General features: G+C 38.5%; 1 protein-coding gene across 1 annotated transcript in view; it reads left to right on the forward strand.

The window, feature by feature from the left end:
- The first annotated feature begins 1,063 nt into the window (after nucleotides 1-1,063).
- The window catches only part of POU6F2 (POU class 6 homeobox 2), a 424,404-nt gene continuing 398,365 nt past the window's right edge, over nucleotides 1,064-27,102 (forward strand). The window contains exon 1 of the mRNA XM_072965442.1: nucleotides 1,064-1,168. Within this exon, the coding sequence (XP_072821543.1) occupies nucleotides 1,064-1,168 (105 nt within the window). The remainder of the gene's footprint in view (nucleotides 1,169-27,102) is intronic.

The following is a 27,102-nucleotide window of genomic DNA, read 5'->3' on the forward strand; positions in this document are numbered from 1 at the left end:
ACAAAGTTTTCCCATACATTTTTTTTTTTTTGCAAAGTTAGAGTACACCAACCAATGAACTTAAATTTAAAAAGCGGACAAATGCAAACATTGAAAACTCCACAGAGACGCCAAATTAATGGATACTACTTATGGTTTTGGATTTTCGAAGAACGTCTTTGCGGTATCTGTCAGATTGTCTTGAAAATGAAGTTCTGATCTTAATCATGAAAGGGTTAAATAGCTTCTAGGTTATATTCATGTCACTCTTAGAATAGCTGACCCATAATACATCAGCAGTCTATCCTAGGGCGTGTGGGATCAAATACCTTAAATTAAATGAAAAACAAGTTGAAATATTTGTCGTCACGTTGCATCAGTTTAGATGAGTTGCAAGTAAATCATTTCCTAACCTTTTAAAAGATGAAAAGTTTTGGTGACTGCTGTTTACACACTTTGAATATTTTATATTTGCGTGGTCATCACAGTTTACACAAATGATTGCTTATATCCATTTCCAATGGACAAATAGGAGAGTAGCTGTGATATTTGACAGTTAACGTTTCATGCTTTTCCATAAAGGTGACGTTATATAAAACTGCAGAGATTACTGCCTATTATCAAAAGGTCATTTAGAGAATCTGTAGATAAACTCATTAGGGACAGGTGAAGAGAAGTGGGGTAATTAATTAGAATTGAAAAAAACTGATATGGAGTCGTAGAAATCAAAGTCATGATTAGCACATGAAATAGTTAATTTTGTTTTTGTTTTTGTTTTAAACACAGGTTTCCAGAGCCTTACCAAAAAAATCCTTTTACGTTTGTGGAACCTTTAGTGGACGATTACAGCCAATGTTTTGTCTTTGGTGAGTAGCTGTTTGTCTCACTTTATTTACTTGATATTGGATATTTGTCAATGTCATTTCATATCTACAGAAAATTCTTATGCTCTATGGAGGTAGTGAATGTGTGTGTGCGTGTCTGCCGGGGGTCACATGACGGTTTCATCCTATTTGGTGGAGCAGCTTGACTTTTTTTCCTCTTGCTTTTGGTGATGGTTGTGAGTGCAGAAGTTGATTGACAGATGCATGCCAGAAACCCCCATTCTCCTTTTCAAAGACAACGTATGATGGATTGCGATCTCTCAGCCCAGCAGGACACGGGGACCATGCAAGCTGTAATTGGTCAGGTATGGAGTCAGCCATTTCTCAACTCCCCCTTTTTTTTCCACGAGGGTCTCACCATATGATTCACATAATTCATATTTACAGTACCATCTTTCTATCTGTAGCTTCAGCTACCTGCCAGCATAGTGCTGAAAGTGCAAGGGGGAAAAGACACCCATTAAATCTAGCCAGGAAAGCTCAGCTTAAAACTTCAATGCGATGCTTAAAAACCCAAACTAATCCAACCACAAAACAAAACAAAACCAAAAATAAAAAAAAAATCCAAAGAACAAATTTAATTTATCATTTGACCTGAATGTTGAAATATATGTATATTTTTAAAGACTATATTTTCTGTTGAGATTGTGATCTCTGGAAGAAATCAAGTGGGAGACGAGACTAAAGTATTACATTTTCTAGGTGGTGGTTAAAATTTTTCTGTTCAGTATTTTTATTTTGACTGTGTTCTGTCCCTCTTTCTCGCTCTGCCTCCCTTTCTCCACGGAAGATGTAAATATATAAATGCACGTGCCTTTACTTCTAACCCAGATGATGTGTGATCCAGCCTGGTAGATGTATGTAGTAGTGGTCCTGGCTGCTGCGGAGGGGCAGGCTGCAAATTAAACACTGCCACAATCTGAAAGGTCCAGGTGGTCCGCTCACGCCTCCTAATGCAATCCACACAACAGCTTTAATAAACAGCTCTATTTAGTTCCTCCTCCCTGTATCCAGGGAGGTGAACTGGTCTGGGGCTGCTGTGATGAAATGCCAGAAGAATCTCTCTCAGAGGCCTCACAAGCTGATTTTTAGAGCTTCCCCGTTCTGTCGTCTTTGTCTTCCAAATGGGTCAGTGAGTCTTGCTCTTTCGGTTCTCGGGCTTTCTGTTCAGTCGGTAGTTTCTGTGTGTGTTTGAATGTTTGCGTCGTCGAGCTAAATCAGAAGAGGAAAGGGTCATTGTATTTTCATTTGCCTTCAAATAACTGAAGTGGTGAGAGGAATGATCGCGCCCTGCTGCAAAGGAAGGGTGATTTTTCTGACTGTGATGGGGGTGGGGTGAGGAAAAAAAGGAATATACGTGGCTTCTTTCTGGTTTTTTGGTGATGGATTATTGACCAAAATTTTTTCTGAGTTACCTCTGCTTACTTAGGAACTGTTAACTCATAAATCAGAATATGGTTACGAATATTGATGAACTCCTAAAAGTTTTTTTTCTCTTTCTTTCTTTCTTTTTTTTTTTTTTGCACACTTTCCAATCAAGACAAGCTGGCAGGCTGATGACATAAAATTTGTTTGCTGTATGTTAATGGCATGAAGGAAAATCTACCATCTTACTCAGTTTTCAGCCAAATTATAGGCAAGCACTTTAAGGTTCTGAAAGCACATGCTGTATTAATACCAGCATGCTTCATAACGTATTTTTAGGTGAAAAATGTCAGATATATAATACCATGTTTCTACAGGCTCATGTTATTTTAAAAGCAATAGATAGCTACTTCAACAGAACAATGTATTTTTTTAAAACTTTCAAGTTGGTTTTTGTTATACAGGCATATATAAAGTGAAGTCTCTGGGCATATATTTGTCAGGAAAAAAATCTGTGAAGACTTTTTATATATCGTTAATACCTATTTCAGTGTCAGTGTCACTAGATAAACAAGGAGGTGTATGAAATATAGTAAAATAATTGTGCCAAATGGAATTAAATACATACCTGTTAAAATAGGTGACCTTTTGGTGTATAGATAACAGTTGAGCTCCTGATATCTGTCTTGTCCTGTTTAATAAAACTTTTCTTAGTTGGCACCCATGTTCCCTTCCGTAGATCATAGGATGGCCTTAGTATTGTGCAAAATTACTGTGTTTCAGTAGCAAATAAGCAGTAAGATTTTCTTTCGTATTTATTTCCCTTAGTTGGAAAAAGAAAGCTTGGCAAAAAAAAAAAATAACAGGAGAGATATTTCTAATTTGTTATTCAATATTGTTTATTGGAAATCATTGCTAAGGTATATACTTTTAAAAGGTTCAATACCTACTAAAAAAAGGAATTGGCATACACTTTACAGACCCCAGACTGAAACTTCTAATTTGTCAGAATTTAAAATTGGTTGTTATTATTACACTGCTCTGTGTTTTGTGTGTACTTTAAGTGATTTTTAAAGGCTCGGTGTGTCCAGGAACTATATATTAGTTAATGATTAGTTATGAATACTTACTAAGTAGTGCATCAAAGCAGCCAATTTGTCCCTGAAGGTTTCATTTCTCATAAATTATTTGTTTAAAAAAAAGCCAGATCCTTATGTCATGCTCATAAATTACAAAAGCGGTTGCTCTGAAGGTTGTAACATTTTTTGTACCAAAAATGTACAAAAACTGAAATGCTTATTTTTTTTTGAAACTGAAAAACTAGTACTCAAAAGAAAAGAAAAATAGCATAGTGTCCCATATGCATACCACAAAAGTCAGAAAGCCTAACTGAACTCATATCTTTAGATATGGAGAGATGACACAGAGATTTGGAATGATTTCCTTTTAATTGGTATAGTATAGATAAGCATATTGACTCAAATGACAAGTTCTAACAATAAGGACAAGAATGTGAAAATAATTTTTCTTGCTTTTCAGTCACTCGTAACCAGAAAGAGATGGTTGGCTTTTTAGCTTTTGATTTCAGTATCGTCTTATACCTTCCCAGCAGGTGTGAACAGTCCCCATTGATGATACAAATATTTGTGTGTTCCTTCTCAAATACATATTGGAATAGTAATTATTTTTGCCCCCTTTTTTATTTTTCTGGTCTGAGTTCTGTTCCTACATGGATTTGAGGTAGAGGAGAAAATCACCACTTTTCAGTGATATTTTGTGTTCAGAATACTGAAAGATTCCCATGAAAATATGATCGTCAGGTTTTTTTTTTTTATTTATCTCTAGGATCAAATATCTAGTTGCTTCCACTGGAGGGGAGAGGGGATTTCTCTGCCTTGCTGGTCATGATTCAGCTCGGGAGGGTGCAGAAGCTTCAAGAAGCAGATAGTGCTTATAAATGCCTTTCCCCCAGGACTTTCCCTCCCTCAAGCAAGCAATTAAGCCATCTAGTACTTAAGTACAGACTCCTTGCCTAGTATCTCAAGACCAAGAAACTTGACTCATTCATAAAGTTTCTAAGAAATCGAACCAGATTTTTAATAGTTATCTGTAGCAAGCTTCCTGACCCTTGAAACCATAGGATGGATTTTACCTTCAGATGATTTTCAAATCAATTCAAACTAAACAGTTAAGCAGGTTCTGAACTGTGGGTTTGAACATTATTTAAGAATGAAAATGCACATTTCCATCACTCATGGTCATTAAATGTTTACTGCATCTTTCCTTTTTCTGCAGACCAGAGCTTGTGGCTTGTGAGTGACAGATGAGTTTATCAGTATTACGAATCTCCTGTTTTTTGTTTTTTTTTTCACCTCATGCGGATGGGTCACCGTGTCCAATCCTCTTTCTAGCACTGCTGTCCCCAGAGGACCCTTGGCCAGCCTGCCATCTTGATGTGCCGGCCTGAGGGTCTGGCCTGGCTGCATGTCTCTGTAGACTGACTGCTGCAAATATTACAGGACAGATGATATTAAATTAGCTGTTAATAAAAACAACAGATGAGGCAAATTAGATAAAAATATTCAGCAGGCATAGCTAAGAGTTTGGGAGGAATGGGAGAGACACAGCTGGCCAGAAGTGCTCCTGTGTGCACCTCCCAGTGGGCATGGTTCAAGAACTCATAGGAGAGTGAAGAAAACATATTTAATCACATTGGAAGTGCAATCAAAGCTTTTGCAGTTTTCCTAACCAGTAAAATGGGTCTTTTTAATTTTTTTGAGGTAGATTTGGACAATTTAAATTGTTTGAAAGTGGCCTATTAGAAGGTGAATGCAGTTGTCTGAGACCATGCTCAGTGAGTGTGCTCATGGCTCAAAAGGGGAGTGAGTGTGGGTAACTGGCTGCATTTGGCCTAACGCTATCTCAGCGCATGTTTTCTCATATGAAGGTTTTGAGACACACATATTTCATTGTTCTAACATCAAAACAGTTTTATACATGGGTTTGTTTATACCCTCTGTGGTTCCAAAAAAGTATTTTAACGTTGCTTAAGGAACAATGTGCTTACCTAGAACGTACTCAAGCTGATGCGAAATGGAGGTGGCCTGGGGAGAGGGGAACTGGGCAGGGTGTAAATAATACACTTGCAGATTGTTCTCAGTTCATGCAGACTGCTTTTCATGCCCCTTATAAAAAAATTGAATGTTGAGGCTAACCTAACCCTGTTTTATGTTTGCTAAACATAACTCTCATATACTTTAAAAAGCCATTTTTGTAGGTGTGATTGCCCATGTTTTTTGAAACTGACATATTCACTTCAACAGATTGATGTATTTTGGGGATGTGTAATCATTAATGTTTGGATTTAATTGAGAATACTTTTTCCCAGAGTATTGTAGGTAAATAGTATACTAGAAAAATACAAATTAATTCAGGATTATTCTTTCTGAATACAGAATTGAATTTGTACTATGTATTTCTAATTGACCTTAAACACTTCACTCAATATTTCACTTATACTTAGAGGAAAGTTGATGTTAGCTTTTTACATTCTATCAGATGAACTCGATTTTTATTACCTTTAAAATATTTTAAAATTGAAGATCAGTATGTTACCTGAGCTGGTGTTTATATTGTAAAGCCAATTTTGTCCCTTAATGTAAAATTTGTCAATATTTATTAATATTATTGTATAGTAGTATAGAGTAACAATGTGTAATAATGTAATTAATACTATACAGTAATAGTAATAATACTGAACAACCAGCACGTGAAATCTGGTCTTGAAACTAAATTTTCTTTTCTATTTCTAAGGTTAATTAATGAAACTCTTTCTAAATACTATTCAAATATCATTTTGATGCTTAAGAATTTAAAGCTTTTGGATTCATATCTCCAGAATATGGAGAGAGATTGCTAAAGCACTTAAAAAAATGAATGCTTATGAAAGTTTGAATGTCATATATTTCCTATATGTAAAATCTGTAGTATTTGTTCCATAGGTCAGTGAACGAAGGTATTCCTTCCTCCACTGTTTCTTTGCTAGTAAATTGCATTTAATCAAATAGTTTAAAGTATATTCTCTTTTCATCTTTATTATTTACGCAAATTAGAATTTAACTGACATGTTCACAAATACTGAAAAACTCCACTTTTCAAATGCATTATGATATATAAGCTGTTGCTTTTTAAAAAAACACTTGATTGGGTAGAAGAGAGTTGTGAAATAAAATGCAAATGTAAAAGGATCAGACCTGAATCTGAACATTAAAAGAAAATCCAGATCATGAAACTCTTAAATAATTTTTTATTTTGTAGCCACGCTTTTCCTTGGGGGATAATAGCTGCTCTAAATGATGTTTCAAGCCTGCCTTTATATTCTTCTTTTTTCTTTTCCTTCCTGCCCCCATCCCCTGCCTTTTTTTTTTTTTTTTTTTTTTTTTTGTGGGTGAAATGTGTGTCCAATAAAGTAAATTACTGAGTGAAGCCTTGTCCTGGGATCACATGTCAGTTACTCTGTTGAGCCCTAATGTCTTGGGCTGGTCCAAATTTGTAATCAAAATTTGTAGAAGGGGTTGTGAGAGATTGTCATTACACCTCAGTAAGATTCATTTTTCTTTCTACCTATTATTTTCTTGCTCTCCCCAGTTCTGTGATGTGAGCCAATTACGGTGAAAGTTGACTAATTATTATTTGATAAATTCTTTCCTGGCTTGCCCTATGCTTGTATTATTTTCTATACCCTGGCTATATTATTTTTATTTTCGGGCTGTCACCTCTCCTAAATATAAAACCATGGTAAATAAGTAGTAACAGAACAATTGAAAACATTTCTGATTATTTATATTAAAGGCAACTCTCTAGATTTTAAAAAACACTTTATTTTTCAAGGTGGCTGGTTTCGGAAAATAGCTTTTTTGTTGTCACTAGCTTTAAAACCCCCATGATATGAAAGACCCTTTCTTCCAAAGAGAGGGATTAGCTGTTGATACTTGGTGCTGATTCCAGGTGAACTGTAACCCTGTTCCCTTGGCGGCATTTTTCTAACCATAGAACAAGAAAAAAACAATTGAGAATCAAAAGAATAGTTTAAATTTCACCTATTTTCAGTCTCCCCACTGGTGGATTATTCCAATGGGAAGAGATAGTCGCACAATTTCCAGCTCCCACCTCTTAAGGTCAGAGATGCAAATAAATATGTTGACACTTTGAATGAAAAGGAAATAGTTACTCAAATACATTGCTGCAGTATTTTGCTCTCTTCCTTCACCGTCATTGCTCCATCAGTTTTTCTTCTCTTTTCTGCTGAAATCCAGAGTCAGTTTGATGAGTAATAAGTGAGAAGTGAATCCTTGTGGGCTGCCCAGGCAGCCAAAAAAAAAAAGAGACAAGACCCGAAGCAAAACAGAGCCCAATGTTACCAGGAAACTCACCAACACACTTGATACTGTAGTTAGTATTTTGGGTAAATTATTTTGTGAGATTCCTTCAAATCACTCAGCAACAGTGTATCACACAAGTAAGCAGTGGAACAATGCTTTAGGACAGGACAAATACAATTTTAAAACAAAACCAAAAGGAAAAAACAAAGTAGCTTCACAGTGTTGGAGCCATGGAACACAGATTTCCAAATGAAGAAACACCTATTTTGGAGCTTTTCACAGGAGTTTAACCAACACTTGGGTGCTGTGAAGTAGCAACCTTTTAAATAAAATCCATGTTTCCGGTGGTTAATATGATGCTGACTCTGTTGGCATATTTTACAACTCTGATTTTTCATGATTGATTAGAAACTGTTATAAGAGGAAAACATCTATCTCGAACACCTAAAAACTTAGAGAAACAGATATCCTTAAAATATATATATATATATATATATATATATATATATATATACTTAAAAAAAGATATACTTTTAAAACAAATATTAAATACCTGTTAAATGCTGTTTTTAGCATTGATCAGAAGAACTCAGGTAAAATCCTGTTTAAAAGAACAAAGTACATCTTTATAGAAAGCTTTGTTTTCAGAGCAAGATTTATACACAGATTTTTTTTAAATGAAATTATTTGATTGTTGAGAGTGAGAAGCAAATATTGTACCAATACAGAAGCCTGGGTACCAGAAACCGTAATGGATATTGAAGAGATATGATGAAAAAAAAGGTAGATATTTCTTAGACCTTTAGTTACATTTGTCCCAGATCGAAGGCCAACGTGGGTGAGAATGGAGCCAGGAACACAGTCGGGCGATGGCAGGCCCAACTGTCTTCAGAGTTGGTTAATTCTGTAAGCCTTAAATAACACTCGGAAACAGGGTTCTTTTAACCTTCTGGAGAAAAGGTTGAGAGCTGGGACAAATGTAAAATGCTGCTTAATGTGCACGAATAAAGCCGAGAACATCAGGTTCATTTCGCTTGGTGTCAGCCCTGATGATTCACCGCGATGGTCAGGGCAAACTCTGGTCTCTGGGCTGAAACAATTTTATCCATTTTTTTTTTTTTCAAAAGACAGAATGTTCCAGCTTGGATCTTATATCCTTAGGGTTACAATATTGAATTCTGAATCGGGAAACTCAATCTTGCAGCCAGATTTGACAAGATGCTGGTTGAATGGTAGGCAGAAGTGATGATTGTGGGATGAAATGCCCGAGGTCAGAATTTGGGGAAATAAGAGATTTTTGTGGAAACGTGGCTGTGATATAAGAACCTCAAGTTTGAAAGTTTTCTCACCACTCCTATTATCAGGTGGTGTTTGTTCAGGGGTCTGAAAAGTAGATCACTGCTGTATTCATTTTCTCTGCCTCAGATTTTTCTTAAACAGACTTGAGTTTTTACACATTCTTAGGTGTACTTCTAACATTGCTAATATAAAAGGTGTTTGTAGTAATAGTCAAATATTTCTGGGATCAAAGAATAATGTTATCGCTCAAATCCAAGAAAGTCATACTTGGTTCCTGGCAAAATGTTAATAGTCAAGAACTAGAGTTGCTTCTTTTTTTGAAAACTTTTCTCATTGGTAAACAAACCTATGTCTAGATTTCCAGACATAAATCTAGGAATTTGGAGTAGAAATGAAAATGAGGCAGTCTAATTAGTGAATACACCTACACACACCCCTTGGACATTGTAGGAATACTTAATTAGTTAGCCTCTAATAATCTAAACTTATTTTAACTCTATTTTGAATTTTAAGGCATGAAAAATTTATGGTAGGTGTTTACTTAAGATATTCCTCCCCTCAACCAAGTTGTTCAAGGCAATGGAAAAATATTTTGCAACCTCTATAAGTCAAGATTCTACACTACATTGTAAACTGACTGTAGCTCAATTAAATTAAATTAAATTAAATTAAAAGATTCTAACAGAAATTTGAATATGTAGTTGATCACTGTACTGCAAAAGGATGATTATTGTGGTTATTTCTTTCCAAAAACAGGGGTGCTTGGTTTTTGCCGGGAACTTCCATTTTATAGCTGCTTTCTACAAGCACTGAAACATATCAGCTGGCATTGTTTCCTCTCTACCATTATCCATCAAATAGAATTTAAACAGCTAGTCCAGGCAGAGAGTGAAGCATTGAGTAAAGCCAGCAGAACATGAGCACAATTCTTATGTGCGAATAGTTGAGTCAAGTTACAGAGCGCAATCCTACCAGGCTTTTAAAATTTTTTTATTAAACAAATTATGAAAGCAATGTGTGCTTATGAGAAGCAGTTGCAACAACTGTAATACAGTGAAAAGTAAAGTACCCCATCATTTCATTCCTCTCCAAGTATTCATTGTCAGTACTTTCTTATATATCCTTCCAGAAATTTTCTATCCATGGATAAGCATAGAAAATCTTTATACAACCGAAGCAGAGCCACACTGTATGTAGAGTTTTGCAAATTACTTTTCCGTTTTAAAAAAGTATTTTGCATGCTTCTCTCTCATATTCCCTTTTATGGATATACACTGATTTATTTAACCAGTTCTCTTTTTTTAAAAAAAAATGGAGCTGTCATTGACATATAACATTATATTACTTTCAGGTGTGCAACATAATGATTCAATATTTGTATATGTTGCAAAATGATTGCCACAGTAAGTAAGCAGTTATCTCTTGATGAGCATCTAGCTTTTCAAATAATAAATTCGTTTCTGCTCTCTGCAATGAGACTAACAAGCAGAGATGTTTCATTTCTCTTAGCATAAAAAATCCAGAATCTTCCAGATGGGTTTTTGCGTTACCAAAAGAACTCTAAGGAGTGACTTCCTAAAAAGTAGGTGAGGTATAATATTAAAAGTGAAGGATAGCTTATGTTACAAGAATAGATCTTTATCGTTTATGTATTGAACATTCAAACCAATTAAAGTAAAAATAAAGATCACGGGATTATATTTAGTGACAAAGAAGTAAGAATAAGAGATGATCACATGATGAGACTGTTCTCATTCAGAAACATTGTGACTTTAAAAACCTCTGTGTCTGTTCCAAGGGGAACAAAATGCATAACTTACTTTCTTTCGTGGGCCTCAATGCTATTTATTACGATAATTGACAGAGATATATGCTTCCAATGCAGGATTCAGTTAGTGTACCTAGATTAGTGAAAAGGAGACCAGAAGAAATTCATGGTCATTAATGTCAGTTAAATTCCTGTTTTCTATATTTCATATTGTCAGAACAATCCTTCAACCACGATTTGTAGGTTAAATAATGCAGTCAGGAGAAGGGCAGAATCAAAACTAATCAGACATCGTGCTTGAATTCAGCTAACTTGGGGTTTTGGTAAAGTAGACAGAATGTATACTACTTAAATATTTAAGGAAATATGAAAAGTTACATTTTACCTTTCTTTTAGGCTATGTCTCTCATTTGTACCCCCCGCCCCCTTTCCTTTAGTGAAGTCTAGTCAGTTTACAATGTTGTGTCGATTTCTGGGGTACAGCATCATGTTTCAGTCATACATATACATACATATGTTCGTTTTCATATTCTTTTTCATTATAGGTCACCGCAAGGTATTGAATGTAGTTGCCCGTCCTATGCAGTAGAAACTCGTTTATCCAGTTTTGTGAGGATTTCCTTCTATGTAAGAGATACTCTGCCAAAGTTCAGTAGGTTTTCTGTGTGATTTGTTCCATGTGTAGATGTAGTTGTTGCTGCGTTTGTGGGAGAGGGTGAGCGAATCGCTTTCTACTCCGTCATCTTGGGCCAGCTGCCTCTCTCATTCATCTTCACCACATCATTTCACATACGCTAAGAGGAGAAGCGGGGAATAATGAAATCGTACTTGTATGAGAGATGGAAGTGTGGGCTGATCGTGACATCTTTCACTGTACAGATTCCCTGAACTGACTCTAGGACTGCCGGCTGGGTGGCTGTGTGCCTTCTCTTTCTCTGTCCTTCCCTACAGATGCCGGGACAAACAGCCTGGACAGGAAGTGATCACACTTCATTTACAGGTTTCAATGTAGCTGACTCCCTCATGAGAAGCTCAAGGCAGACTTTCAAGAACAAATTGCAGAGCATCTCTCTGATATGAATGCTCTCATTTGAAAGCCACAACTCTGAGAATTAGATACAAATCATCACTCCCATTTTATGGAAGTGGAAACTGCTTAGAGAGGTCATAGCAATATTGCCAATTGCTAGTGAGTGGAAATGAACTTTGAATCTACATATTCTTTCTAAGGGTTCACTGTTTATCCTCTATCCCAGTTCTTAACTCTGGCTGCCTTTTAGAACCACCTGGGGGCAACTGTGAAAAAAATCTGATATGCAGGACCCATCATCAGAAATTCTGATTCACTTTACTTGGGTAGGGTCTGCATATTGGTATTTTAAAAAAACTTTACAAGTGATTCTAATGCATTCTATCACAGTGCCTCTTAAATTGAATGGATGTTATTTTAAATAAAATGAGGTAATGAAGATTAAATAGCGTTGCCCCACCCGATACACACACACACACACACTTCACGGAAGAATGCAGAGTGTTTGTTTAGTCGAGTGTTCATTTTGTGTGTGTGTTTCAGTGGGAATCTTGTAAGTTTTGTCGAATATCCAAGAAAATGTTTGATGACACTTTTTCTTCCAGAAAAAAGCTGAATATTCAGTCATTTCAAAAATAACATCATTAATAATAACCCCCCAGTTAGTGCGCAGTGACCAGGTGCCAGGCACGTTACAAGCAAAATCTCATTCTCGCAGCAGCTCTGTGAGGTGGTTACTGTTATTGTCCCCGTTTCACTAATTAGATGACAGAGGAAGTGGCACAAGTTCACATGGACATTAAGTGGCAAAGCTAGAATTTGACGTAAAGATGCTGGAAGCCAGGGTGTAAATGCTTAATCGTATACAAAATTCACAGAATTGAAACATGACACTAAATACTACCTGTGGAAAATATGATTCTTAGTATCATCTCTTTTTAACAAATGATTTTTTAATTACTGCATTTACTTTATTCTTGTTTTTGTTTTTTGGGTTTCTGGAGGGGGGAGGGGTTTTTTATTTATTTATTTATTTTTAGTGGAAGTACTGGGGATTGAACCCAGGACCTTGTGCATGCTAGGTACACACTCTGCCACTGAGCTATGCCCTCCCCCAGTACCATCTGTTGATGAAGGCATATTTTATCACAGAAATGTTTCGTTTCCTTTCTCTCTCCTTCCTGCCCTCTTCCCTTTCCTCCTCCTCCTTCTCCCCTCCTCCCTCCTCTTCCTCCTCATCTTCTTCCTCCTCCTTTTCCTAATTTTTAAGAATTATATTGCCATTAAGGATTACAGTGGTGGGGAATCAATGATTCTCCCAAGGAATTATTTTTTAACTCAAAGTTTGGAAAACTTGTTAATAGTTATTGTAGCATTTCACTTAATTGGATTCCATTTTTTTTTCTGAAGTCGAAGTAACTAAAGGATATCATTTATCTTGTTTAACTGTTTTCAATTACATTTCTTCCTGTCAAGTGGCATTTTTAACATTTGTGGCCTCAGAGGCAGGAGAGGGGTTAAAAAGGAGAAATCTCTCCCCACCCAGTTGTTTAAAATCTTCGCAAAACATTCACTTTGTTTGCTTCTGTGTGTTATGAATGTAGGACCACGTTGAGTTTACTCTTAAAAATCTTTAATTTTTTCCACACAATTCAGTTATGTCAGAACTCATGGATATATGGCTCGGAAATAATATGGTGATTTGGGGAAATGAATCACCGTGATCTTCGACAAAATACTTAATGCTTTGGAACATCAGAAGTGAACGTAACACTTGGTAAAGGCAGTGTTTTTTCGCCTGGAGCTTGCAATCCACGGTAGTACAATACATCTTCTGTCTTGGCTTGCCACGACTTCCATACCTACATCCCTCCTCTCAGTGACACTGTGAATCAGTGGGAGGAGACATGCTCATTGCTCAGGTGGGTGAGCTGAACCTTGACAACATCTCCTGCAGGAGCCCAGCAAGGGGGTGGGTTGGGCTGGAATTAGATGTAGCCTGTTGAGAGGGAGTACGAGCGAGGGGTATGCTAGAATTAAAGAAAGCAGACAAGGGCGTGAGTTAGATTTTGTGCATTGAGATCTTTGAAGGTTTCCTCATGTGTTCACACCTCTCTTCCTTTTTGCTCATTTGTTTTTGTTTTTAGGGGTTGCAGGTTTAGGTTTATGATTCCAGAACAACCTAAAAGACAGTCTAGCTCACATCCAACATGAGTCTGAGCCACATAGAAATTTGGATTTCAGGATTTTACACACACACACACACACACACATGCACAATTCAACCGTTTTTCCATTCAGGAGTTAATTTTTTTCATTTCACAAGAGGTCAAAGCTTGCAAAACCACTAAAGCACTTGGAGTTTGACCGATCGCTGTAGAATTCCACAGAAGAAGTGTCCGGTCCTCCAGTGTGTGTTTCAGAGCATCAGACTTCTGGTAGACAAGAGGTGCGTCGTGTTCTCAGGGGCTGGAGCTCTCCCTCTGGGGCCAAATTTTAGCTCTGTTCATTCTTTAGTACCTTTTACTGCTCTGGGGAATACTCATTTAACAATTTTTTTTACCTACTTATACTTGACATACGATATTTTATATTCGTTCCAGGTATATAACATAGTGGTTTGACATTTTTACGCCTTATGAAATATCACAATAAGTCCAGTTACCACCCATCACCGTACACGTTGTCATACCATTGTTGACTCCATCCCCTGTGTGCACATTACACCCTCATGACGTGCTGATTTTATAGCTAGAAATTTGTATCTCTTACTCCCTTTCACCTATTTTGTTCGTCACCCCACCATCCTCCCCTCTGGTAACCATCAGTTTGTTCTCTGTATCAATGAGTCTATTTCTGTTTTGATTTCTTTGCTCATTTGTTTTTGTTTTTTAGATTCCACGTATGAATGAAATCATACAGTATTTGTCTTTCTCTGTCTGACTTATTTCACTCAACATAAACCCTGTCGGTCTATCCAGGTTATCACAGATGGCAAGATTTTCTTCTTTTTTATAGCTGAGTAGTATTCCATTGTATGGCTATGCATATGTGTGTATATACCTAAATATAGATATGTGTGTGTGTGTGTGTGTGTATATATAAAAAAACATCTTTATCCATTTATCCGTTGATAGGCACTTAGGTTTCTTCCATATCTGGGCTGTTATAAATACTGCTGTAATAAAACATGGGGGTACAGATATCTTTTCAAATTAGTGTTTTCATTTTCTGCAGATAAATACCCAGCAGTGGAATTGCTAGATTATATGCTAGTTCTACTTTTAGTTTTTTTGAGGAAACTCCATATTGATTTCCTTAGTGGCTGCACCAATTTATGTTCCCACCAATGGTGTATGACGATTCCCTGAATTCTACCAAACATTTAAAGAAGAGTTAATACCTACTCTTCTCAAATTATTCCAAAAAAATCTGAAGAGGAAGAAATACTTCCATACTCATTTTTTGAGGCCGTCATTACCCTGATATCAAAACCAGACAAAGATACGACAACAAGAAAAGAAAATTACAGGCCAACATTCATTTTTGGGGGGCTCTACTACAGGTGATTTTTCTGCTTGGCTGAAAAAACTCTTTGTCCACCTAGAATTCAAAGTATCTGAGACTAATTGAAAGGCAAAACCATCGATTTTGTTAATGCCGTCTCTTCTCTGTTGTTCTCAGTTTTCCTGTATTAGTTGGTACTTGGATAAATAGCAAGTCTTTCCTTCTAAACCAGTGTGGACTCGATCTGCAGGACTGCTCCATGGGTGAGGCCCGGTGGGGCCACAACCTGGAAGTCGGAAAAGCCAGACAGGAGAGGAGGAGGGTCTGAAAACAAGTGTGGTGTCGTGGGGGTGTCATGATTGGCACCTGGCAGGTTCCAGGGGAGATAAGGGGATAGAGCTGGGATTCAAAGTCAGGCAGTCTGAGTCCATGGTTATGCCTCTCCACCCGCTCATTTCTGCACAGGACGTCACAACCTTTCATCCACCTCAGCTCCTTCCTCACCCTCACCTCCCACATTAAATGAATGGACAGAGCTCATGGGATCCACTTGGGTTGAAAAGCTCTCTGCCTGTTCTTGCTTCCAACCTCCTTTTCAGGCTGTTGTTCCTCTCACCTGGGCTGTGGCACTAACCCATCTCCTTCTAGGCTTCCTGTTCCTGCTTCCTGTACATCAGCGCCTGTCAAACAAATTTCACATAAAAGCCCCAAATGTAGAAAGACAGTGGGACTCTGATTGAAGATTCCCACCTGCTCTGTGACGACTTTGTCCCCCTGTGCTGGCCTTGGTGCTTCACTGGAAACTTTGGGGAGTAAAATCCACTATGAAGGATTATTGGATAATTTCCTTAAGGCACAGCTCTAGTGTGTTCTTCCTGGTTTCAAAATTTTCAGTGGTTCAAAGACTTGGTCCTGAGAGCCCCCACCTTGACTTTCCCGGATTTGTGTATGTTCCTTCATTCTTCCCACTGAGATGCTAAACTCTAGACGAACTAGACTACTCACCTTCCTCCAACATCTGTTGTTTCTTTCCTCCATACCTTTGGATTCTCACCACAATTTCTGTTTACTTAAACCTCATCCATCCTTCTGAAACAACAGCTCCTCCAGCAGGCTCCACCCATCAGCCTAACCATCTGAACCCTGAGAGCACGCGGCCCCCCCTTTTTGGCATCAACCTTCTCTGTTTGTTTTAGGGTGGTTGTAACCCGTGTTCTGTTTCCCCCGGATGATAACCTCTCAAGGGTTATCCTCTCTAATTTCCCTTTGGTGCCAGAGCTAAGCACACGGCCTCCAGCCTAGACCCGGGGCCCACACACATCATGCAGATAGTGAAAGTAATTCCTTCCTTCAACAGTGGTTCTTGGGCGATTGTTAGGCAACTTTATTGGTCCTGGGGATGCAAGGTCCCAGCTGTCATGGCACTGATAGCAGGTATGGGTACATGTGAGCAGATATGACAAGGTCCTCCTTCTCAGCTGAAGTAAGAATTTCATATAGTTAGAGAAGTTTTAGAGGAAAAAGGTTGTCAAGTCCAATTGACACAAGCCCCTTGTTTTACCCAAAGAGGTCAAATGATCTGACCAAGTTCAGTGACCAAAACTGGGTGAGAGGGACCCCATTCTCTGGGCTTTAGGTCATAACTCTTAGGCTACCCCTGACTGGTCCCTAAGCAGATACCTGGTTGGTTCAGAAAAATGTGCAAAACAGAGATTATTCTTTGCAAAATTATCCTTTTATCCTATTTTCTCTGTCCATTGTAATAATGCTTGTCTTTTCTCTTTCCTTCCTTTCCTCTCCCTCCCCATTCCTGCCAGCAGCCCCCCTGCCCCTCAACGATCACATGAACACGGTATGCAATAGTATTACTCTGGTTAATAAATTACCTGTGACATCGCCTAGACCCTGCAACTTCCTGAGGTTAGGAGTTGGGGAGGAAACCTCCTCCCATGGTCTTTAGTGGATGCATCCTAGCTTGAGCTGTCTTGTGTGATTAAGGTGCACTCGAGTGAATTTTAACAACTCAGGAAGATGGGGTTGCAGCCGGCTCCCAGTGGGAGAGAGAGTTTACACAGCATACAGTATGGCTCATGTTTTAAAAGCATACCTGTATCTAGACTTAGGTGTGTTTTGATTATTTGTTGCGATTTCACGGGATACCTGGGAAGTCTGAACATTTGTAAATGAGCCTACGCATGCTCTGTATTTTTAACACAAGGGGAATGTTAGGAAAATTTAAGCCATGACTTCTTTTTTTGGGGTTAATTGTGTTGGTTGTTTTAAGGGTGAGCTGGAAGAAGACAAGAAAGAGTAGACCGCCACATTAAGCTTAAAGACGCCACCGTGGGAAGCCCAGCAATGGGCATTAGAGTGTGGGCTTAAGGAGTTAGAGGCTGTGTTTGAAGTAGTGTGAGTTGGGGGGTAGATCTGAATAGCATTTCCGCTTTAGCAGACTTCTCATGTCGTTTGAAGAATAGTATGGAAGGTTTCTGCTCTTTGGCGCCAGAGGAAGGAATTTCCCATTCCGTGTGGAGCTGTAAGGTCCCGGTGGATTTATGTCCTCATAAGCTACGTGAGGCAGGGGCTGTATTTCCACCCAGCCTCTAAAACAATGCTTTACGCATAGTAGGCGCTCAGGAAAGGGTTGCCAAGTGTATGAATGCACAGGGTTCCCATTGAGGTGTGGTCCAAGGCTGTTCAGGTAGGTGGTTCTTGCTCCATGTTTATTGCCATTCCCACCTTACAGCTCCCAAAGCGACAATAACTTGTACCCTATGAGCATATGGAGTATTTAGTATTTCTGTATGTGGTGTCAACTTTCATGTCATAACATACTATATGTGTCACTGCTTAAGTTACAGTTGTTTGAGGAAACCACAGGCATTTCCCATCTAAAATAAGCCCTTGTCAGCCATCCTAGTCTATGCAGGGGTGACAGTCACCGAAAGACCGTTTCATGCCTAACTCCCTCCCCTGACCCTAGAGCCCCAATTTGGTAGACACATCCAGTTACAAGCTTCAGTGCTGATTATAATGACAATTCTGTGCTTAATAATCTTTTGGCTAGTAACACTATGACATTAATATTTCTGAAGGCCACTTTCATATTTGCTGTTGCTGTGTTGGGGGTAGTTTATTACAGCTACACTTTGAAAAAGGGGAATCGATTCAAGAGTTGGTCTGGCTCCGTGAGATGTCCCTGGGGACAGTGACACAGAACACACGCATTGCCTCATCCAGCTTCCTGCAACCAAAGATGAAATGCAATGGCTTTGTTTTCCTGAAGTACATCCCATAACTTTTCCTTTTCTGTTCATAACTAGAGACTGTTTAAAAGGGTGTTTCTTGAAGCTTCGAAGGGGAACTAAACCTCATCTTGGTTCTTCTTGTAATTCAGCTCTGTATATAGAAAGCCAAGGGAAGGAGGCAGCGTGCTGGTGATGGGCAGGTGGGGGACGTCCACGGAGTCAAATGCTCTCTTCTCCAGGGCCGGGCAGCTCAGTTCTTGTGGATGCTGGAGCGCACTGTTTACACCGATTGGCCTTAAGCCATCAGATATTTCCATTAGTGTTACTTGAAGCTTAGAGATCCATGTGCTGTGCTCTGTAAGGGAAAACCACGGCGTATCTGTGTCTTTCTGAATTAAGAGCATCTTACTGTTAAGACTGACTTACTTATAAGGCTTTTACCCCTCTGGTGATCACTTAAACAGCTGATGAAGCCAGTCTGATGTTTGACCAATGCTTACTCCATCTCAGCAACTAGCATCATTCCTCGTCACTGTATTTCTTCTGCTAAAGGTCCTCTCTTTCTCTCTCCTGCATTCTTTTTTTTGTTGAAGTCTAGTTAGTTTACAATGTTGTGTCAATTTCTAGTGTACAGCATAATGTTTCAATCATACATGTAGCTACATATATTCCTTTTCATATTCTTTTTCATTAGAAGTTACTGCAAGATACTGAATATAGTGCCCTGTGCTATTACAGTAAAACCTGTTGTTTATCTGTTTTATATGTAGTAGTTTGTATCTGCAAATCTTGAACTCTCAATTTATCCCTTTCCGCCCCAAGGTTCTCTCAATCCCTTCTACATCTTCCATCTTCTCCATTCTCTCAACACACACACACCAGGCACATCCCTGCCTTCCCAGCTTACAACTAGTAGATCTTAATCTCCATCTTTTACCTTTGGAGCCCTGGCCTCAAGACTGAACACTCAGGATCTTTGTTTCTCCTTTGGAAGTCATAAAACACATTTGTTGAAATGGAATAAAAATGCACCCAAGTTTTACTTACAGAATCTCTGGAAAAGGCTGGGGCTAAAGGAGGCATTCCCCATACTTTTGTCCATGAGTGTCTTCTTGGCCTCTGTGCACAGAGACTCCTGGCTCGGTGCCTGGTCCAGGCTTATCAATAACCTGACCTTTCCTTTCCTTGTATCTTCGAACACCTCAGTCCTTGGCAAGTCAACAACCTGTCCAGTGCTCTCTGTTCAAATAGTCTAACAAGTGAATTCATACCTAAGTGTAAAAATGTGAACTACCATCTAATATTTCTATTTTAAAAGGACTTTCTTGGCCTTACAATATATTAGCCTTAAGATTAATTTAATGGTGGGGATACTTGTTGGAGAGGTGAGAGGGATGTTTCTGAGTGAACAGCTCACTTGACCTGTCAGCACATACCACTTAGAAGGCCGCTTTCTCTGCCTTTATGTGATGCCTGTTTAAAAAAGACTTCTTACACGTATAGCAGCCCTCAGTTTCCGTACTGAGACAAAATACACTGGAATGATCATTTTGCATCACAGGCAATGTGCGTGTGAGTGTGTGTGTGTGTGTGTGTGTGTGTGTGTGCATGTGTCTTAGGGTAGAGTTGAGAACAGGTGATGATAATTAATTACTTCATATGCTTTTAATTGAGTGCCTGCTATGGGCCAGGTGCTATATAATGTACTGAGGATAGAATGACAACCAAGAAAATTGTGGTCATTGCCCATACCTAGATTTTAGTGTAGATAAGGAAAGAGATGAAACATAAGTTTAAAAAAAGACAAAGAAAAATCCTAATTTGTGATAAGTACTGGGAAAGAAAAAATATTGCTAAGATGGTGAATTACAGTTGAGGGTGAGAAACCTACTTTAGATGGGGAAATAGAATTCCATGTTTAAGCTAAGTCATGAAGGTTGAATGGTCAGCTTGTGGAGAATGGGGTGGTGATTGTGGTGGTGATGATGGTGGTGATGGTGACGAAGATGGTGGTGGTGATGATGCTGGAGATGGTGATGAAGATGGTGGTGGTGATGACAGTGGTGGTGGTGATGATGATGACAATGGTGATGAAGATGGTGGTGGTGATGACATGGTGGTTGTGATGATGGTGCTGATGGTGACGAAGATGGTGGTGGTGATGATGCTGGCGATGGTGCTGGAGATGGTGGTGGTAATGGTGAGTATTACCCACAATGAAGTTTAAATCTACTCTATGGTAAAAATAACAGAGCCATGTTAGTCTTTGACATTTTATCTAAGAAGACTCAGATAATAACAATTAGAATGATATTAAATAACTTTAATCGTACCTTTGCCTGTGAACAGTTTGCTCTTGAAAGTATGTTTAGTAGCAAAGGAACAAACAATGTATCTATAGCTTATGTAAGTTCTTTTGTAGATGATGAATTCTAGAAAAAACAAAGTGACAGCTATTATGCTTTCTTCTTCATGCAAAATCCAGGAGTTTTGAAACCAGGTTTTCAATATAGGACTGGTTTTGCCTTGAGGTCAATGATGTACAGGTATCAAGGAGAAAAATAATATTTTAGGGCAACAGACTGATTACTGATCTGCTGTTTTGGTAATTTATTGATGTAGTCAATTTCTTTAAAGCACTAAGCTCATTTTCATCTTCAGGGGGAGTTTCTAAGTATTTCCCAATGATTATCTCCCACTTCCCTGCCTTCCTCTTCTCACTCTTCTCCTCTTTCTCTTGCCAAAACATTCTTAGCATAGATTTATGAAGGTTTTGCTAAGGATCAGGTATTATTCAGTAATGAACAGAGACAGAGTTTTAAAATTTGCTGATTTATTCATCATCCATGGGAGAGCACTTGTGGAAAGCCGACACAATTTAGTTATGTTTTGTTTTTGAGTTTGAAAGATTTACTGTCATGGAAAGGATCTGTTATTTTGTTAACAGGAAAAAACAAGATATAATACATCATGTACTACATGCTTCAATTTTATAAATAATTCAAAAATATAAAAAGTGTATCTAAATATTTATATCTGCATACAAAAGCCATCAAGGATATACTAATATGTCAGTCTCTTACTAGTGGGCTCTTTTGAGAAAATTTTATGGTTTTTCCTTCCACAAGTTCTAAAATTTCAGCAATGAAAGGGATACTTTTGAAATAAACCACAAACCAAACAATAGCTTGTTTTAGCCTTTGACCTGGTAATTCTAGTAATTTAGAAAATAACCAGAGATCTGGGTGAACAAATTGTGTCCCTTTTGCCACTTATATCAGCACTCACATGAAAAAGAAGGATCTGCTGTCTTAAAAGAGGGGAGTAGTTAAATATATGGAGGTAAATCCATAAATCATGTGAATTAAAATTACGTTTTCAAAGAAGTTGAAGAACACTGGTGTATGCTTACAATATAATGTGTAATGTGAAGTGAAAAAAAATTAGTTTATGGAGTAAGATACTAATTATGTAAAAAAGGTACTGTATGTGTAGGAAAAAAGGCCATAAGTAAATAACCAAGCTTTTGGCAGTGGTAACTTCTAGGTTTGGGAAATCATGTTTCTCAATTTTTCAAGTAACAGGCATTCCCTTTAAAATGAGATACATAAACACTTTTATAATTTTTAAAAAATCAGAAGATGACCCAGACAAGAATTCATTTAGATGTTTTGGTGAAAATAATTAGGCCTAGAAAACGTTGCTTCCTCTGTGTTCATTCAGTGACGTTAAGTCAATGGTAGCAAGCAGTAGCCTTGAATTTCTTGGACGCTTCTTATAGACTGTCTTAACTCCAGAGAAACACAAAGAAATCTCAAGATTTAGCATTGAATTATTGGCTTATCTAAGCAGTTATAAGCTTGGATGTATTACTGCTAATATTATTATAAGAAACATTATCAACTCTTGTCAGTTGATCAGAGGAGTCCAGTCAGGTTAATAAGTACCAGAGGGTTTCCTGTAGGTTTTCTTGCATGTTGGACATATGGGATAAGAATCAAATGTATTAACCTCAGGGTCCCTGTTAAGCTACAGGACAAACCCAGCGTGTGACCTGAACCCATCACTCCGGCATCCCTGGACCTCGGGCTCAGGGAAAGGAGACCTGTGGATTAGCAGTGCCCTGCACAGAAGCAGCCCTCAGTAAAGAAATGACTGATCGCAGGGCACCGAAAGCACCTTCGATCTTGTCTATGTCTCATTCCACTGTTTTAATTGGAGAGAGGATACTTTATACATGATATTTATGTAGATGGTACCTGTCTAGGATAAAAATGTAAAAATGGGAGGAGTAATTGTATTAATAGTAATAAGAAGATACTGAAAATTACAGCTGCCAATTATTGTGCCCCTGCGGTGTGCCAGCCCCTGCTTGAGCTGCTGGCATGAGTCTTTTAGTTAATCAGTGACGCCCACCTCTGATTTGCTCTGGGACTTGACCTTTCCTGATGGTCGTAACATGTAAGAAGACGCAACTTCCAGGCTCTCAGCATCTACGGTGTCGAACGCCCTTCACCCCCCTGTCCACCTCGTGGACTCGGTCTTGGTCTGTGCCCTGATGGTGTTCCTCCATGTCTGTCTGAGGCGGGTGAGATCCAAGGTGAGAGGAAGAACAAATCCTGTAGGGTAATTCTGTCACTCACCTCATCTTCATAATCTTCCCTGAGCTTCCTCCGCTGCTCAGCCGGGTATTGATCGTGTCACAGGCTACAGCTGACCGAGGCAGGGGGCTTGAAAACCTCTCCTCCCCAGCCTGGCCAGTGCGCCTGTTTCAGCTCCGAGAAGAAAAGCCTGCTGTGAAAACAATCAGTGCATTTGCTTTAGATCTAAGTGATTCCAACTAGGTCGATGCTTCATGCTGACGTGTTGAAAACATGTTACAAATTTCTCAGAGCTTGATTTCCACGGGAACATTGTGGCGTGTGTCTGGGTGTCTGAGTGTCTGCCGCTGTTGTTTTTTACTGACGTGGCCAACAGCCGCTCCCTGCCACAGCATACAGAAGCAATACAAAAACGAAGGCTTTTGTCTGCGTGGATATTTACCACGAAGGCCTTAGGGGGAAAAGGGGAACCGCGCGCAGGTCTGGCAGGAAGTCGCGCGTTAGTTTGATCTGCGGTGGCGCGGTTTTGATCTTGCTTGTTTCACTCCGGAAGTGAGTATGGTCCAACCTTGACTAAGTTCAGATGGGAGAGGATGGACCAGCCGCCAGTTTGGTTTCGATTTCTGAGATTTTTCTTTGTTTTGGCACAGACTTTCCTATAAGGCCAATCATGTGTAATAATACTGAGAAAGGCCTTTTATTCTGAAAGATCCATCGGATCTCTGCAAGTGTATGTATATATTCAGAAACCATCACATCTTGGCCTCAAATGACAAAATGGGCATTATAGAAAGGAGTTATCCTCACCCAAATTAATATTTACTCAATCTCTGGCCGGCACCCAGGACAATATGAATTAATTAATTTAATTAATAATTTAATATAATCTATTTATTAATATAAATATACTTTAATTGCAGAATGTACAATAACACATTTTCTTCCTGAAAAATAACCCCCAGAGGAAGGGAATTCTTCACTAGCATTTATGTGGTGTTGGGGGGCACGATATAGTGAGGGTCCAGTTTCAAAGTATGGGGGCGGGGGCATTCATAAAATTATTATCCCTGATCACATTTCTAGGCTCCTCATCCTGATTATTAATAGCAGAGCCCAGGATTTGTTAAAAACAAAACAAAGTTAATCGACAAGCCGCACCATCAAAATTACTGTTCCTTTATTTTGAGACGAAGTCAGAGGCCTGACATAAGTGTGCTTTGTATTTTTCTTGGGAGATCTATGGCTGAGTCAGAGTCAGAGCTCAGTTGGTTACTGTTTCATCTGCCACCTCCTGCAAAAACTATGTGTGTCAGTTTGGCTGAATTTTCTTTGCAAGGCCATCATTTAAATCAAATGTTGGGGTTTTCCTCTGGGCGTGAACTTTCTGGGGTTGTCTTGCCCTGTTTGCTGTTTACTATCAGGATGCTAAGAGGATGTTCTTATAAAGATCCAAAAGGAAGTGGCAGAGTTCTCTTCTTCAGGTATTTTGTTGATTTTTCGGAATGCCTACCAACAGGAAAATCTCCACAAAACTCTAATGTGTGAGTTTATTGTGTAAAATCCGAGGGAAAGCACTGTCATGTCTCCTTTACTCAGATGAGTGAGATCTCCTTTTGCTCTGAACTGTTGCTTCTCCAAATGGTTAGATTTATTTTATACCAGAGTTATTCCTTCTTTCATTAGCTGCTGCCACCTCTGGTTAGCTTTCTATCAGTGGGTGATATTACGGTTATTTTGCTGGACACCTACATTAAGTACGTGTTGTCTGCATGCTTGACTATTAAAGCCTGTATTCTAAATCCTCACTGCTCATAGATGAGTTTTTATTTGCTTTTTTAGTATTTCATTTAAAAATAAGACAGATTTCCCTGTGCTATACAGTATAATCTTGTTTACCTATTCTACATTTTGAAATCCAGTGTATACAAGATCTTATGGTAGCTCACAGAGAACAAAATGTGACAATGAATACGTTGATGTTCATGTATAACTGAAAAAGTGTGCTCTACACTGGAACTTGACACAACATTGTAAAATGATTATAACTCAATAAAAAAAAAAGAAAAAAGAAAAAAGAAAAATTGCATATAAACTTAAAAAAAATAAGATCGAGATGGTGTGGCTTTTATGGGGTCTTGATACTATGATACTAAGATACTGTGGGTCTTGCTGTATTATCTTCCCCTTGTATTTTGAGCTGTCTGTCTGTCTGGGAAGCCCAAAGTGTTTCCAGGGTGTTAGGTCAGTGATTCTCATGGCTTCTTATGGAGAAGGTGGGAAGGAGATTTCAACTGAATATACTTTGTCTTAAAGGCACGAAAGACATGTATTTAAAGGGGACCTAGGTCAACACTAATGGATCTGGAGACAGATTGTGTGTCCAGCTTTCTAATTTTCTTCTCTTTCTATGAGATACACACTTCTCTAAAATGGGACACTACTTCAGAATGTCTTGGACTATAGAGTTTTAGGACCGTGAGGATAATGTAATCAACTGATTTAGCCATGATGATGGTATTTCAGTGTTCCATAGCTTGAAGAAGGCAGCATTTGTGGAAAACTTTGTCCTTTCTTTTCCAATAGCAGCATTTGTTTAAAAACATCAAGAGAGTGGAGCTGCTGCAAGTCAACGAATGGGGAACATAATTCTAAAATGTCATCTTTCCAGGATCATTTCATTCATTTAAAAAATGCACTCCTTGGGTGTGCTGCAGAACCGCGATTTGTACTTTAAATGTACTATCAAGAGCCCTATTTGTAAAGAATTTATGCACTTAATTTATGTACTCGGCTCACCAAGTTACTTTGTTTCTGGACTCTCCCTGCCCCCACCCGAACAATGGGGAGAGTCTCCATGAATTGCAGAGAGAAAAACTGGAGGCTTATAATAAGCTTATACCGGCTCATGTATGAAGGTTAGGCTACTACAGATTTTACAGAAACTCAAATATGGATATGGCAGAAATATCTTTTCTTGCCAGGAGAAGCAACTCATTATGGGACCATTAACTTGTTCTCTCTTGGGGGTGTCTTTACAGCAATTATTTGAAAGCCAGGGTTTACCAGGAGAACCTTCAGAGAAGCGCAGCCCAATGCTGGCAGTTCAGTAAAGCTGCTTATAATGAACATTTCTCCCCCAGGAGATTATTTCAGATGGGCCTGTGGAAGTAGCAGGAGGCAGGGCGTTCTCTTCCAGCTAATTGGAGAAGCGTGTATTCACGAGAGAAGGTTCTATTAAGTATAAACAGGAAGGCGAAAATAATGAATAAAATTAGTATAAAGACTAATATAATTCTAGACATTGTTTAGCAACTTTAAATGTTAAAAAAAAAAAACTCTTTCTCTTTCTAGACCTTAGGTACTGTGGAAACAACATTATTGAGTCTTATGTGTAGGGCAAGTCTTAATTCTCCTGATGAATCCTGTTAAAATATTGGGTTGAATCTTATGGATCCAGACAAAATTGTAGAGTATGCATCCTTTGACAGTTTGATTTTATTCTTTTGTAACATTCTATTGTCACTATTGCTTAGTCCTGGAAAGGAAACTGCAGGTTTCTGTGTTGGTTTTTTTATTTTTTTTCTGGTTCTTCTCCTGGCCCCTTCTGAACTTCGAGCGTCATGTGGAATGTCCTCTCATGAACACTGGAAAGCTCTTTTTCACAGCAGCCAATAAAAATATATTCCTGATTTAATAAATGATGGGCCCTCCATGGTTCTTAGTTTCCTTTTGGTAAAAGCTGCATTATTTCCACAAAGCTGTTACTTCTTTCTTCCTAGTGCTATTTGACCCTTCTTTTCCATTTCAAAAACCTTTTGGCAAAAGGGTGGCATATGAGAATAAATTTTTAAAAATTATTTATCTATTTATTTTAATTTGGAGGGGGAGGTAATTACGGTTACTTATTTATTTATGTTTAGAGGAGGTACTGGGGATTGAACCCGGGACCTTGTGTGTGCTAAGCATGTGCTCTACCACTTGAGCTATACCTTCCCCCCTAAGACTAAATTATTGTCCCCCTCCTCATAGTTCCTATTCAG

The sequence above is a fragment of the Vicugna pacos genome, chromosome 7 (genome assembly GCF_048564905.1).
Source record: "Vicugna pacos chromosome 7, VicPac4, whole genome shotgun sequence".
NCBI lineage: Eukaryota > Metazoa > Chordata > Mammalia > Artiodactyla > Camelidae > Vicugna > Vicugna pacos.